The sequence below is a fragment of the Delphinus delphis genome, chromosome 10, assembly GCF_949987515.2.
Source record: "Delphinus delphis chromosome 10, mDelDel1.2, whole genome shotgun sequence".
Lineage (NCBI taxonomy): Eukaryota > Metazoa > Chordata > Mammalia > Artiodactyla > Delphinidae > Delphinus > Delphinus delphis.
The window spans coordinates 20,005,397-20,021,043 of NC_082692.2; the positions used below are offsets into that span (position 1 = coordinate 20,005,397).

A 15,647-nucleotide genomic window follows, 5' to 3' on the forward strand; every position below is an offset into this window, starting at 1 on the left:
AAGTAAAACACCGAACCTTCCACCTTATGAAATTAGAAAAAGAAGAGCAAACTAAACCCAAAGCAAACAAAAGAAAGGAAATATTAAAAAATCAGAGCTAAAATAAATGGAATTGAGGCTAGAAAAACAAGAGAAAATCAATGAAAACAAAAGTTTGTTCTTTGAAAAGATTAACAAAATTTCCAATCCTTTAGCTAGACTAACCAAGAAAAAAGAGAAAAGGTTCAAATTACTAAAATCAGGAATGAAAAGGGGGACATTACTATCAATCTTACAGAAATAAAAAAGAACATAAGGAAATATAATAAATATTATATATCAACAAATTGATAACCCAGACGAAATGGAGAAATTCCTAGGAAGAAACAAACTAACAAAATTGACTCAAGAAGAAATAGAATATCTGAGAAGACCCATAACAAATAAAGAGATTTAATTAGTAAACAAAAAACTTCACAAACATTAGCCCAAGCCCAGATGGCTTCACTGGTGAATTTGACCGAATGTCTAAAGAAGAATCAATACCAAACTTCACAAATTCTTCCAATAAACAGAAGAGGATGGAACACTTCCTAACTCATTTTATGAGGGCAGTATTATTACCCTGATCCCAAAATCAGACAAAGACATCACACACAAAAAACTACAGACCAGTATTCCTTATGAATATAGACATAAAAATCCTTAACCAAATATTAGCAAATACAATTTAGCAATATAAAAAATAATTATGACCATGACCAAGTGGGGTTTATGCCAGCCTGGTTCAATACAGGAAAAGCCATAGCGACAGAAAGTAGATTAGTGGTTGGCCAGGGGATGAGGGAAGAGGGGAATGGGACTGACTGCTAATAGTTACAAGGTTTCTTTTCGGGATGATGAGAATGTTCTGGAATTAGATAGTGGTGGTAATGGCACAACATGTGAAAATACTAAAAACCATTGAGTTGCACACTCTCATAAAAGAAGGTGAATTTTATGGTACATGAATTATATCTCAGTTAAGAGAAGGAGGAGGAGAAGGCTGGGGAGAGGAAGGAAGGGGAGCTCGGTGACGACCGGAAGAAAAGATACCAAAACAGGTGTTGTCTTGAGGTGATGGGAGTGCAAGTGAGCGTCTTCTTCCTTCTACTTTCCTGATTTTTACCTTTTTAATGATGACCGTATATTGTTATTTATAATAATAATAAAATCAAATAATCTAAGTTCATACGAGCTCAAGCCATCCTTCTCTTTCTTGGGATGTGGTAGGAAATCACTACAGTGTAGGTAGCACTGGACTGAAAAGTGGGCTCTGTTAACAAAATTTTCCACTCTCACAGAGAGTGGAAATTTTCCACTTTCTCAATTTTCCACTTTCCTCACTGGAGCAAAGGCTAAAAAATTTACTGGTCTTGTTATTTTCACCCTCCACTGACCCTGCTGCCACCTCTAGCCCTGCCTTTCACCTGCCATAGCAGCAAACATCAGCCCTCTGCATCAGTTCCCAGCTTCGATCTATTTTCCAATTGATCCAATTTTCTGCTGGGTGGGAAATCCCTTCCTCCTGCTCCTAAGGTCTCAGTTACAGGGGTGATGTGCAGATTATTTGAGACATACATATACAAATAAAACATTATGCTCTGTGTACCAAGTTCTGAGAATTTAACAGCTGTTTTTTTTTTGTTTGTTTTTTTTTTTTACCGTACGCGGGCCTCTCACTGTTGTGGCCTCTCCCGTTGCGGAGCACAGGCTCCTCCCGGACCGGGGCACGAACCCGTGTCCCCTGCATCGGCAGGCGGACTCTCAACCACTGCGCCACCAGGGAAGCCCACAGCTGTTCACTTTGAAAATTCTTTCAACAACGCAATAAGATAGCTACTACCAATATTATATCCTAGTGAGGAAACTAAAGAACAAAGAGATTGACTAACTTGCCCCAAGTCATTTAATTGTGTGTTTGAGCATCAGGATCTGAGCCCAGACTGCCCTGCACCATTCGCTCTTAACCACTTTGCTATAATGTCTCACTATAGGTCTTGTCCAAAAGACTTAGAGGTTTTATAAAGGCCCCTAAGCAGCTATCGATTTCTGGGTTACATACTCATAAAGTTGATAGTCTATTGTCCTTTCACTTACACAAACAGTTTGATATGTCCAAACCTTTGCTTCTTACCTGTTTTCTGCCAAATAAATTTAACAGTATTTGTACAGTTCCTGCTAACAATGCAGTCTGCAGGTTTCCTAGGCTAGGTCGACAGACATGGAATGAGGCTTACTGGCAAAAGAACCTAGTAACCGAGACATCCCTTTGAGGGGCAGGGGGAGGATGAACTTGTAGTCAAAGCAATCAGCAACTTCCCCCAGAATAGCATTCTATCTCTTTTGGGGGGTGACCAGAAAAGGACATGCACCTCAGTAAGTGACACCTCTGCTCTGGGAACTGGGAGAATGCCTTTGCAGGTCAGACCCTTCTTTAAAAAGTGATTAGGAGTTGGTCTCACCGAGACACCTGGGCAACACTGGCCCTGATAGCCTATTCCATATACAATAATTTGAGCCTGAAAAAGATGTAGAGGTAGTGTAATCAAAGTTCCCAGACTGGAGGTCCAGCCCAGGAAGCCCACTATTCAGCTCCCTTCACAGGTAACCAGTGGTGAGCCTGCCCCCGTCCATAAGTGCTTATGTATACATGTTTTTTCATAATAGGGCCATACTATATGTAATATTTATAATCTGCTTTATTTATCAAAAGTCCCTCTTATTATTTTAGTTTCTTCAATAGTATCACTTTTAAGACACAGTGGAATTATTTCTAGTGTTTAAATTGTTTTCAATTTTTCTCTTTTGTAGATAGTATTGCTGTGAATGAACATTCTCATAGCCGTATCTTTTGACATATCAGTGATTATTAAGATCTTAGGCATATGGTCTCGGATGTGGAATTGCCGGGTCAAAGGGATGCACCTTCTTCAGTGTGATAGGAAGCTCATCGGAGAGTTTTAAGCGGGGGAATGACATGAATTTTTAAAATATCAGTCTGGTACTAACCATCCTGAAACTAACACAACATTGTAAATCAACTATTCTCCAATATAAAATTAAATTAAATTAACAAAAATAAAATAAAATATCAAGCTGTGTGCTGTAAGCAGGATGGACTGCAGGAAACAAGCATGGAAGCAGGGAGGCCAGTTGTGCAGATAAAAGGTGTCTGTGACTTGCATTTGGTTGGAGACAGAGCAGACGGAGAGAAGTGGATGGATTCTGAAGGTGTTTTGGCACAGGATTTATTAATGGTTTGGATATGGGGGTTTAAGGAAAGAGAAGACTCAAGAGCGACCACCAGGTTTTGTTCAGTTGAGTGGAAGCAGCGTCATTTACCAAGATGGAGAAGGCTGGAGGAGGAACAGGTCTGGGGATAAGGTGGGCTTGGCCATTAGGAGTTCTGGTTTGGCCACAGCTTGTAATGCCTATTAGAAGTCAATTCATGGGACTTCCCTGGTGGCGCAGTGGTTAAGATTCCGTGCTCCCAATGCAGGGGGCCGGGGTTCGATCCCTGGTCAGGGAACTAGATCCCACATGCATGCTTCAACCAAGAGCTCACATGCCGCAACTAAGGAGCTCACCTGCCACAACTAAGGAGCACACATGCCACAACTAAGACCCAGTGCAACTGAATTAAAAAATATATATATATATTTTATATATATATATATATATATATATATAAAATATATATATATGTCAATTCATGTAGAACTCAATAGTTGGCCCTTCTTAACCGCGGTTCCTCTGCATCCGCAGATTCAACCAACCTTGGCTGGTGTAGTCCTATAGTATTTACTATCGGAAAATATCCATGCAGTTCAAACCGCATTGTTCAAGGGTCAGCTGCATATTAAGGACAGAGTGGGCCATTGGGCTGCATGCCGAGAGTTTGAGTACAATGGCCATGGCAAAGCGACCACTGAATTTAGCAAACTGGTGACCTTGACAGGAGCAGTGTTAGCGGAGTGGTAGGGATGGAAGCTCCACTGAGAGACGATGGGAGGGGAAGGAACAGAGACAATGAGTGTGAGATGCCTGTTTCAAGGGGTTTAGCTGTTTAGACATTTGGAGAAATGGAAACATAAGAGGGCTTATCTGAACACTAGGGCGCGTGCGCACGTGTGTGTGTGTACATGTGGGTTAATAGGCAAAGACGAAATTTATGATACAGGAGAGAGAAGGACAGCTGCAGGAGGGAAGGCCTCAAGTAGGTGTGAGGTGGGATCCAGGGTGCGAGAGCAGGGCGAGCCATAGGAGCAGGGTCAGTGCAGCCACTGTCAACTGTCACAGGAGTCAAGGAAGAATATGCAGGCACAGAGGCAGATGGGTTGAACAATTTGGTGGTAATGACTCTCCATTACTGAGTCCCATGACTGCATTGTCAATGTGAAGATAATGTGAAATAATTCACACAAAGTGCCTAATACTACACCTAACACACACTTAATAACATTCTGGATTAGGTCATGATTCTTCAGCTATATTCAAGGCCCTCCCTACAGTGTACCTTTGAAATCTTATGTTCTACTCTGACACACATACCCTGTACTCCAGCCAACTAACCTACACATTTGGCCCCAAATAAACTAAAACAGCCCAAGCTGTCCCCTCTACAGGAATGTCCTCCTTTCTCTTCTCTGCCTGATGAAATTCTGCCCATCTTTCAAAACCCAACACAAATGCCATCTCTGGCATGAAGCTTTCTATGATTCCCCCAATTAGATCAAATCTATATTTTTATTCTTATAACAGACATTCTGAAACAGTGTGCATGAGCAGTTTTAAGAATCTTCCCAAGTAACTTTTTCTACTGATACAACACGCTTTTAATCACTTAGGTCAAAGACAAATTTATTCCTATTATTAAGCCCTCCTTACTCATATTTCTACCTGCTTTCTTGAGTAGGAGGAAGGAAAAAGTAGAAGTGGAGCCAGCATACTGAGAATCACATGTAAACTGTAGCATCTTACCTATGCCAGAAAGAGCCATGGAATTTGAAGGACTTTATTTCCCAACCGAAACTGTGGCGTTTCATTATAACTGTTGAAAAGATCATGCACTTAAATATCTATCTTGTGTGTCTTCACTGATACAATATTCAGAGCCACTATTCTATAGTACACTGTACCAAAGAAACCTGTCAGAGTATCCCTGATCTTAGTTGTTCACAGGCTTGTCTTTGCCACCACCTCATGTTAATATCATCTAATTTACACTGACTCTATCTTATCCATCTTTGTATCTCTTAATACCCAATACAATGTTTACACCTGGTAAGTTCTCATCAGATACTTACTGAACAAATGAATGAATGAAGGGATCTTTTGGAGAAATCCTGTTTAGAATTTTCAGTGTTAATTATTTTTAAAAGATCTAATGTCCATAGTTTAAAATCAGGATATACTCAAAGCTTCAAGTGAGATTGGAAACAAGTTGACAAGAAGGACCCCAATAATAATAATAGCAGAAAACATTGATCGATATGGATTATATTTACCCAGTTCGTCTTGACAGAAGCTGCCTGGAGGATTGATATACTTCATGGTGCTCACATCCAACTTCCAGTTGTGTTTTGTGCATCTAACAGACCTGGATGAAAAATTATACTTAGGTTTCTGAAATGGTGAAAATAAAAATTCATCTTATTAGGCTTAAATGCATTATAAACAACTGTAGTTGGTTGAACATAAAATGCATGAAAGAAAAACTACTAATAGCTCATACTCAACTATCTAAGGAAATATAGATTAATCATCAGTAGGCAATTTTAAAAGTGAAGATAAATGCCATGTCACAAAATAATATGTGTTAGAGATCAACAGAGCCATCAGAATAAAGTCATCTTTAGGGATGGCTGTCATACAAAAGCTAAGTTGGTTAAGGTTCAACTGGGGCCAATATGAGGAAAGAATGCAGTCATTAAGACATACCTATGATTTATAATCACTTTACAACCCTTAGCCCCTAGTATAGTGTGCTAAACCTAAGTTCAACTCAAGTTTTCAGAAGAGAAAAGACTTCCTTAAAGTTTAAGATTTCAGAGCATGGTTGCCAGATAAAATACAGGATGCCCAGTTAAATATGAATTTCAGATAAATAAGAAATAATTTAAAAACACAACTCACACAATATGTGACATATACTGGAAAGTCGTCATTTATCTGCAATTTAACTGAGTGTTCTGCATTTTTACTTGCTAACTCTAGCAACCCTGTTTCAGAATGAGAATCAGATTGCAGCAAAATAGAAGGCTTAGTAATTTTTTTTCTATTTCTTACCAGACCGTGAAGGGGGTTGTGGTGGTGGAAGGTGAGGCAAAGAAGTTCCATTTCCTCTCTATTTTGGTAGTGTTTCTCGTGAAGTTTTTTTTTTTTTTTCACAGTTAAAGAATTTTTTTTTTACAAACAAGTATGTCTCAAACCGGAAACATCAGATTTTTTAATCTAACAATGTCTATTTTAACTTATATATCAGTAAATTACACTGATTTTCCCAAGCTTCATTGTATCAAGAATTTTTCACGCTCTTTTCTAGTAATAAGGCAAAAAACATATTCCGCACTTCAATTTATAGAGGATTATTCTGAAACATCTACTTTCTCATCAATGAGTAGCCAACAACATTTCAAAACTTGAGAACATTCCAAACGCAGCTATTCAACATGCTGGGTCATTAAAGGGGAAACGTGGCAGGATCTTAACTGTTCATAGGCAGCAAGTAGACAGGAGGGAGGCGACAGCTTCATGTGCAAAGAGGTTGGGAAAAGTTGTTAGATTTAGAAAATGAGAACCACAGCTTATGAGAGTTGCTGATGTTGGTTACGTGTGAAGAAGAAAAATGTAGAGAGGGTGGTAGAGGTAGGTCATTACTCTTGACTGTCTCCTAGGTGAGAGATTCCTCGGGTGAATTGCTACACAGAGAAGCAGTCAAATTTGGAGCGATGGATGGGGGAGTATAGGGTGTGAGTTCCTCTGAGGATGGTGTTTCAGCACATCAATGCTTGGCGAGCTGCATCTGGGAATAAAGCTGGGAGAATGTGCAGGAGATAAAGCTGGTTCCTCATGTGCCGGAGCACTAAGACAATTCCAGCTCTAGGTTAGCCTGCCAACAGAATACGGTGAAACTAGGATCAATCACCCCCAAGGCTTTGGGTGAAGGAGAGAAAGGCCAGCCTGTGGCAAAGCAGTCACTCTGTTAAGATGAGCCAGCCAGGTTCAAGAACAATCTGAATTCCTGTAAATAACCTCTGTTCCTAAGCTACACTAGAAGCTCATGACAGAGTAATAACGATAAATGTAATTGACATTTATTGAGCACTTATCATATAGCCAGACACTGTTTTAAGTGCTTTATGTGTTTGAAATCACTTAATCCTCTCAGCAGTCAGACAGAGTAGGTAATACTCTCAATTTCACTGTATAGTGGAGAGGATTGAGGTCCAGAAAGGCTAAGAAACTTGTCCAAGGTGACGGAGCTGATAGGTGGTGGGGGCAGGCTTCTGAACAGGGCAGGTTGTGAGGAAAGATCATTGCTCCTAATCACAAAGCTGCAACACTTCCTTGAACGGCTGGCTCAGCGAGCACCACGTGAAAAGCCCACTAAGGAGAGAAAGGGAGAGAGGAAACGCGGAGTCCCCAAACCGCAACAGTCAGAAAACCTCAGGGTCCAAGAGTGCCTGCAGAAACTTACCAGTGACAGAACAAGCCATGTCTGAGGTTTCCCTGACTTCAATCCACTGAGAAGATGGAAGGGACTCCAAACAGGGCTGTCAGCAAATAACCATGAGGCGCTCCTAGAGTACAGCTGTCGCTAAAACTGTGTCCCATGCAATACTTGCAAGCTATCTATGCTAAAAATATATTAGTTATTTAACTGGGTGCCTTCTATTTGCCTAATCTAGCAACCCCATCGAAGGAGCCAAACAAGCTACAGGTGCAACAGTGTTTATCAACATTTAGAAATCTAATAGTGTGCGTCTGGGCCCTGAAACTAAGTATGCAGTGAAGCAAATCTGTGTGCAGGTGTAAGAACATTCTAGACTTGGGCGATGGTCTTCTATACGATTATAGCAGGGAGCTCTTAGAAAACTACACAGCTCCCTCTGAGTCCACCTGCACTAAACTGCCCACAGATGACCCGAGAAATCAGCTCAACAACACGGTGGATGTCAAGCCGGACGTGGGAATGGCTAAAAAGCACCCAGGTCAAGTTAGGCTGAAGCAGAGCTTGGAAAGGTGCGGCCAACCACTCATTCGTTGCCGGTGTTGGCCATCAGGCTGACAAAGCATCCCTCACCCAGAACTCCCCCTGTCTCTGCCAGGCAGTGCTGCTATCTCTTTGGCAGTCACTGAAAACAAACAAACAAACAAAACCCACAACCATCCTGTCCTGGTATTGCTCCTGAACTGGTGAGGAAGGCGATCTATATTGTAGGCTTCATCAAGCGGGGGGAGACGGGTACCAGCACTAGTTCTTCCAAGAAATGATTAGAAGAGCTGCTGTTCAGGGCAGATACAGTCGCGGCTCTGCCACTTTGGGTTTTTAATCACCATGAGGCAGTCAAAGCAAGTCTATCTGCTCTCCAGCAGTGTTTGGATGAGGGCCTGCCCCACTCATACTTCTGGGGGAGTGGGAAAGGAAACCCAGAGGAGGCTTGAGTCCTGGAAAATAAAAGCTGTTACATACACCCAAGCACTCACTCACACACACACACACACACACACACACACACACACACGTACCTTAGAAATTTCACTGTTTATCAAGCTAGGAATCAATTTTCAATTAGAGTTCTTAAGAGAGAGTGGGAAATTAAGTAAAGGTCATAATGTTTTGAGATCAGAGAGTTGCCTCAGTGAGCACAAGTAAAAGTTATGAATTTGCTAAAAGAAATAATTTGTCAGTTGGTTCGTTTGATTTTCAATGAACACATCTCCTGCCACATCTAATTGTAAGAAGGGTCACCAGGGAGAAAGCAGAGGACGCGTGTTACCTTCCGTCTAAATCCTCGATGTCTTTTATGAACAGGCCTCCTTGGTGCTTGCACATATTCTTGCATGCTCGCAGGTGGCTCTTACTTTTATATAAGATGTAATCTTTGCCAGTGCTCTTATTTCGAACAAAATTGATCCCTTCCTTGAGATTGGCAACTTCAGCAGGTGAGAGACACAACAGGATCTCAGTTGTTTGTTCGATGCTATGAAAACGCGAACATTTTGAGAGGAAAGAGTGATACTGTTAGGTTTCAAGAGAGAACAATTTGGCATTGACACCTCAAAAACCTCTTTTTTATTAAAATACTTTTTAAGGCCATCCCTCCAAGTACCCAGGCCTGGTGGCACCTGATGGTGAATTTTCTCCCCTCCTTTCAATGTCCATCCTACTTGTTGAGGGTTTATCTCCACTTTCCCAGAGAGCTCATGCCCCTCTCACTTGCCTGCCCATGGTCTGTCGTTGCCTCTCTGGGTATTTCAGAAGAACTGCAGTTGCTCCTTCAGGTTCTATGACTCATTCGCTCTCAGGAGACATTAGTCTGTGTGGATAAAGAGGGTGTGGGCCCAGCTCAGTATTTCCGTCCTACTGCTTCCTCCCCTACCATATCTCTCTTAGAAGCCAAATTTTATATTTAGTTTCAAGAACCCAGTCTGCTCTCCCCACCTCCATGCTTTTGTCTCTGCACCTGCTCTCCTTTCCCACTGAGAGTCATCCTTTAGGTTCAAACATAACTCAATCATCCCCTCCTTGGATAAGCCTTCCGAGCTACCCACCACCACCCCCACCCCGGCCCCCAGGTCAAGTCTAACACTTCTTTTTTTTTACTTTCCAGGAGACATTGAAATTCATTCTTTCTTTTTCTTTTAGTGAACATCTATCATCTCATATAGATATAAAATTAAAGATAAGATGAGACCTCTTAGCTGATTTACTCAACTTTCATATATAATGTAGAGTAGTGTCAGTTATGTTGATCCTGTTGTACATTCTCAGTACTTATTTATCTTACAACTAGAAGTTTGTACCTTTTGATCACCTTCATCCAAATCCCCTTCTCTCCACCCCCTGCCTCTGGTAACCACAAATCTGATCTCTTTTTCTATGAGGGTTTTTTTGTTTGTTTTTAAAGTATAATCGACCTACAACACTCTGTTAGTTCCCAGTACACAACATAGTGATTCGATATTTCTATACATTTAAAAACGATCACCATGATAAGTCTAGTTATCATAAGTCTAGCACTTCTCAACGTGTATTACTATTCTGTAGAACATGATAACCTAGTACCAGTGCACTGCCCTGCTTACTTGCACATAGATGCTTTTAAAAACACTCTCTCTGCTTCTCTCTTCCCACCACTTAGCAGACTATCTTTAAGAGCTAGCTACTTCAAGATTGAACCAACTGCACGCAATCTGAGTAATTTATAAAAAGCTCTAGCAGCAAAGCATTTGATCTCTCATATTTTTTCAAGGAAAATACAAATGTTACATTTCTCAAACCCCAGTCTTTAAACAAACTCTTGTTATGATGCAACTCTGAATCATAGTGGAATATAATTTTCGCCAAGAGGGATTTCAAAATAACTTTTGGCATATCCATGGTATGAAATCTGGGTGCATGTTTAATTCTACATTCCACTCCAAACCAAAAGTGGTCAAAATTCTCTTCATGTGTTAATTTAAAATTGATTTGGAGCTCATGTACATTTGTGGCACTCTCACTTTCATTTTTGGAAGACTGCAAATTTCTCTTTTTTCTTAAAGATCAGGTTTTATGGGGCTTCCCTGGTGGCGCAGTGGTTGGAAGTCCGCCTGCCGATGCAGGGGACGAGGGTTCGTGCCCTGGTCCGGGAGGATCCCACGTGCCGCGGAGCGGCTGGGCCCGTGAGCCATGGCTGCTGAGCCTGCGCGTCCGGAGCCTGTGCTCCGCAACGGGAGAGGCTGCAGTGGTGAGAGGCCCGCGTACCGGGGAAAAAAAAAAAAAAAAAAAAAGATCAGGTTTTATTTAATTAAATCTAATTAATTAATTGGCTGCATCAGGTCTTAGTTGCGGCACGCGGGATCTTTCATTGCGGCGCACGGGCTCCAGAGCGCATGGGCTCAGTAGTTGCGGCATATGGGCTTAGTTGTCCCACGGCATGTGCGATCTTAATTCCTTGACCAGGGATCAAATCGGTGCCCCCTGCGTTGCAAGATGGCCCACCAGGGAAGTCCCACAAATTTCTTAAACAGGAAATTAAAATAATATAAAAAACACATCATAATAGAAAATAACAGGGAAGCTACTTCCAATTTTCAACTAATAAAGGCAGAGCTCTATAATTGAGTATGATCCATTTTTTTAAAGCAGATTCTTATTGTCACTTCTGTCCCAAATTCCTGGTAATTCTGTTCACAGTAGACTTTAAATGTTTCCAAATATATGTTTTAAATGTATCTGATAGAAAGGATTCCATGTTAAGCCTCATGAAGTTCTTTTATCTTTGTTCTTATGAGTACAAATATCGGACACCAAGCCAAAGCAAGCACTGAGGCAATATCTGGAATAATTAGCCTAAAAGTGTAAAAAGGAAACCTTTCTAAATATTTTGTTTTACCTGATTGAATGAACCAGTTAGCCAAAGTTCTGTGTTCGATTCTAAGGCTTTCCATGCACTGTGTAAAGCAGGTTGAACTAACTACATCTTTATCAATTCCTTGAAAACGTATATTGGAACCTAAAGCAAAATTTTAAAATGTGCCCTCCTATATACATGCTTTTGTGTATTTTTTAATGGTTAGTTTTTCCCAAAAGTCAATTTTTAAAGCTATTAAAAATTGGATTGGATTCCATTAAAATCAGGAAAGTAAAATTATAGTCAATTCTGGCTTGGGCATAAATAAAATATTTAAACTAAAATGACGTGAGTTTTAGTACACCTGCTTTTCAACATTTCATTATTTCTTCAAATACTTTAATGTTTGTGAAAAAATAATTATTAAAAAATACACAAAAGCATTTATATAGGGACATACATTTTTGCCTTTTGCCTCAGACTTGGTGGCATGGCATTGCAGTGCAGCATCCTGTCTGTAAAATTTTGATATTTTGTTTGTCATGAAATTTTGGCTTTAGCTTTGATTTTTTTTTTTTTTTTTTTTTTTTTTTTTTTTTTTGTGGTACGCGGGCCTCTCACCGCTGCGGCCTCTCCCGTTGCAGAGCACAGGCTCCGGACGTGCAGGCTCAGCAGCCACGGCTCACGGGCCCAGCCGCTCCGCGGCATGTGGGATCTTCCCGGACCGGGGCATGAACCCGTGTCCCCTGCATCGGTAGGCGGACTCTCAACCACTGCGCCACCAGGGAAGCCCTAGCTTTGATTTTTAAAAATATTACGTTAATGATATTCATCTTGATTATGAAGCCAGGCATCTCATGAAGCCAGGAATCCTCCAGAAGTTTAAGCTCTGAGAAAAAGGGCTAGAGGAAGAAAAGGCAACTCACTGAGAATGTCAATCTATAAATGCATTTTGCTACCCATAATTTCTTTTTTTTTTAACATCTTTATTGGAGTATAACTGCTTTACAATGGTGTGTTAGTTTCTGCTTTATAACAAAGTGAGTCAGTTATACATATACATATGTTCCCATATCTCTTCCCTCTTGCGTCTCCCTCCCTCCCACCCTCCCTATCCCACCCCTCTAGGTGGTCACAAAGCACCGAGCTGATCTCCCTGTGCTATGCGGCTGCTTCCCACTAGCTAGCTATTTTATGTTTGGTAGTGTATATATGTCCATGCCACTCTCTCACTTTGTCACAGCTTACCTTTCCCCCTCCCCATATCCTCAAGCCCATTCCCTAGTAGGTCTGTATCTTTATTCCCATCTTGCCCCTAGGTTCTTCATGACCTTTTTTTTTTCCTTAGATTCCATATATATGTGTTAGCATACGGTATTTCTTTTTCTCTTTCTGACTTACTTCACTCTGTATGACAGACTCTAGGTCCATCCACCTCACTACAAATAACTCAATTTCGTTTCATTTTATGGCTGAGTAATATTCCATTGTATATATATGTGCCACATCTTCTTTATCCATTCATCTGGAGATGGACACTTAGGTTGCTTCCATGTCCTGGCTATTGTAAATAGAGCTGCAATGAACATTTTGGTACATGACTCTTTTTGAATTCTGGTTTTCTCAGGGTGTATGCCCAGTAGTGGGATTGCTGGGTCATATGGTAGTTCCATTTTTATTTTTTAAGGAACCTCCATACTGTTCTCCATAGTGGCTGTATCAATTTACATTCCCACCAACAGTGCAAGAGGGTTCCCTTTTCTCCACACCCTCTCCAGCATTTATTGTTTCTAGATTTTTTGATGATGGCCATCCTGACTGGTATGAGATGATATCTCATTGTAGTTTTTATTTGCATTTCTCTAATGATTAATGATGTTGAGCATTCTTTCATGTGTTTGTTGGCAATCTGTATATCTTCTTTGGAGAAATGTCTATTTAGGTCTTCTGCCCATTTTTGGATTGGGTTTTTTGTTTTTTTGATATTGAGCTGCATGAGCTGCTTGTAAATTTTGCAGATTAATCCTTTAATCTCCAAAATTTACAAGCAGCTCAATATCATAATTTCTTTTTTTTTTAACATCTTTATTGGGGTATAATTGCTTTACAATGGTGTGTTAGTTCTGCTTTATAACAAAGTGAATCAGTTATACATATGTTCCCATAGCTCTTCTCTCTTGCGTCTCCCTCCCTCCCACCCTCCCTATCCCACCCCTCCAGGCGGTCACAAAGCACCGAGCTGATATCCCTGTGCTATGCGGCTGCTTCCCACTAGCTATCTACCTTACGTTTCATAATTTCTTAATTAGATTAGTTTTGTTTTAAATGGGAAGATGTTCAGTATTCTGTTCACAGGGATGTAAACTCCATGAAAGCTGAGGTATAAAGTGTCTGTCACATGGTAGGTGCCCAGTAAATATCTGGCTAATGAAGGAATACACTCACAAGAATGAAATATGTACTGCGTGTAGACAAATGATGTGAAAATGCTTCCAAAGGTCACAGATCTGTTAAGGGAAAAATCCAATTAATGGCACATACAAGTTTTGAAAAGCAACTTAAGGGAATTCCCTGGTGGTCCAGTGGTTAGGACTCAGCAGTCTCATTTCCCGGGGCCCCAGGTTCAATCCCTAGTCGGAGAACTAATATTCTATTAGCCGCGTGGCGCAGCCAAAAAAATAATAATAATAATAAAAAGCAACTTAGGAGCGTTGTTGTTGTTGTTGTTTTTAATCCCATGAAAAAGCAGAGAGTATTTCCTCATTTATTCAAATCATCTTGTTTGCTCTTTATTATGGTTTTGAAAATTTACTTTTTCATAGCTAATTCTTAGATATTTTATAGCTGTTGCTGCTATCGTAATTGGTATCATTGTAATTTTATTTTTGGATCAGTTATTCTTGGTAGAGAGATGTAACAAATTTTTTAAAAATTGCTTTACTGCGCTTTAATTGTTTTACTACATTTAATGCAAAACTGATCATCTTAACCATTTTTAAGCATACATTTCAGTAGTGTTAAGTATATATGCATTGTTAAGTGCAACAAAATTCCAAAATATTTTATCTTGCAAAACCAAAACTCCATACTCATTATATAACAACTCCCCATTTCCCTCCCCCTGCCAAACCCCTGTTAACACCATTCTACTTTCTGTTTCTATGAATTTGACTACCTTAGCTACTTGATATAAGTATAATCATACAGTATTTGTCTTTTTGTGATTGGCTTATTTCATTTAGCATAACGTCCTCAAGGTTCATCTATATTGTAACTAACATGTACGAACAGGATTTCTTTCCTTTTTAAGGCTGAATAATATTCCATTGTGTGTGTGTATCATATTTTGTTCAGAAAATATTTGCAAAAGATATATCTGATAGAGGACTGTTATCCAAAATATACAAAGAACTCTTAAGACTCAACAACAAGAAAACAAACAACCCAATTAAAAAATGGGTCAGAATGGGGAGTGGCCAAAATGGTGGAGTAGGAAGAACTTGAGCTCACCCCCTCCCATGGGCACACCAAAATTACAACTATTTACAAAGCAACTATCAATGAGAAAGACTGGATGACTAGAAGAAAAGATCTTCTACAATTAAAGATATGAAGAAGGAATCACAGTGAGACCAGTGGGAGGGGTGGAGACATGGTATAGCAAGACTGGCCAACACCAGTTCCAGGAAACCTTTGGCTCCTCACCAGTGGGTCAGCACGAGCCCCGGGACCCAGCCTCACCCACTAGAGGGCTGACACCATCACAGAAACCCTGCAGCTCGTCAGCCACCTGCCCTCGGATCCAGCCCCACTTGCTAGTGGGCCAGCACTGCTTTGGGACCCCCTGGGGCTCTGTAGCCAGCAGCCCCATGACTCAACCCAACCCAATAGCTGGCAAACTCCAGGACACCTCAAGACCCTCAACCCGTGGCACTGGATCTGGACCCACTCACCAGTGCTTTAGCACTAGTGCTCGGATCACCAGGGCTCTTCAGTCAGCCGGCCTGTGACCTAGTCCTGCCCATTGCTGGCTGAAACAGCCCCATGACAACTTGGGTCCCCCAG

At 40.7% G+C, this 15,647-nt stretch overlaps 1 protein-coding gene across 13 annotated transcripts in view; it reads right to left on the minus strand.

Annotated features, from left to right (window-relative positions):
- LOC132432777 (cytidine monophosphate-N-acetylneuraminic acid hydroxylase) overlaps window positions 1-15,647 on the minus strand; it is a 100,557-nt gene that overhangs the window by 46,608 nt on the left and 38,302 nt on the right. For 12 of the 13 annotated variants that reach the window (XM_060023530.1, XM_060023539.1, XM_060023537.1 and 9 more), the window contains 3 exons: window positions 9,468-9,563; window positions 9,024-9,227; window positions 5,529-5,620 (listed from right to left, as the gene is read on the minus strand). In XM_060023530.1, coding sequence (XP_059879513.1) covers window positions 5,529-5,620; window positions 9,024-9,227; window positions 9,468-9,475 — 304 coding nt within the window. In that variant the 5' untranslated portion in view covers window positions 9,476-9,563. Of the gene's footprint in view, window positions 1-5,528; window positions 5,621-9,023; window positions 9,228-9,467; window positions 9,564-14,027; window positions 14,090-15,647 lie in introns of all 13 variants that reach the window. The other variant, XM_060023532.1, reaches the window with a different exon arrangement.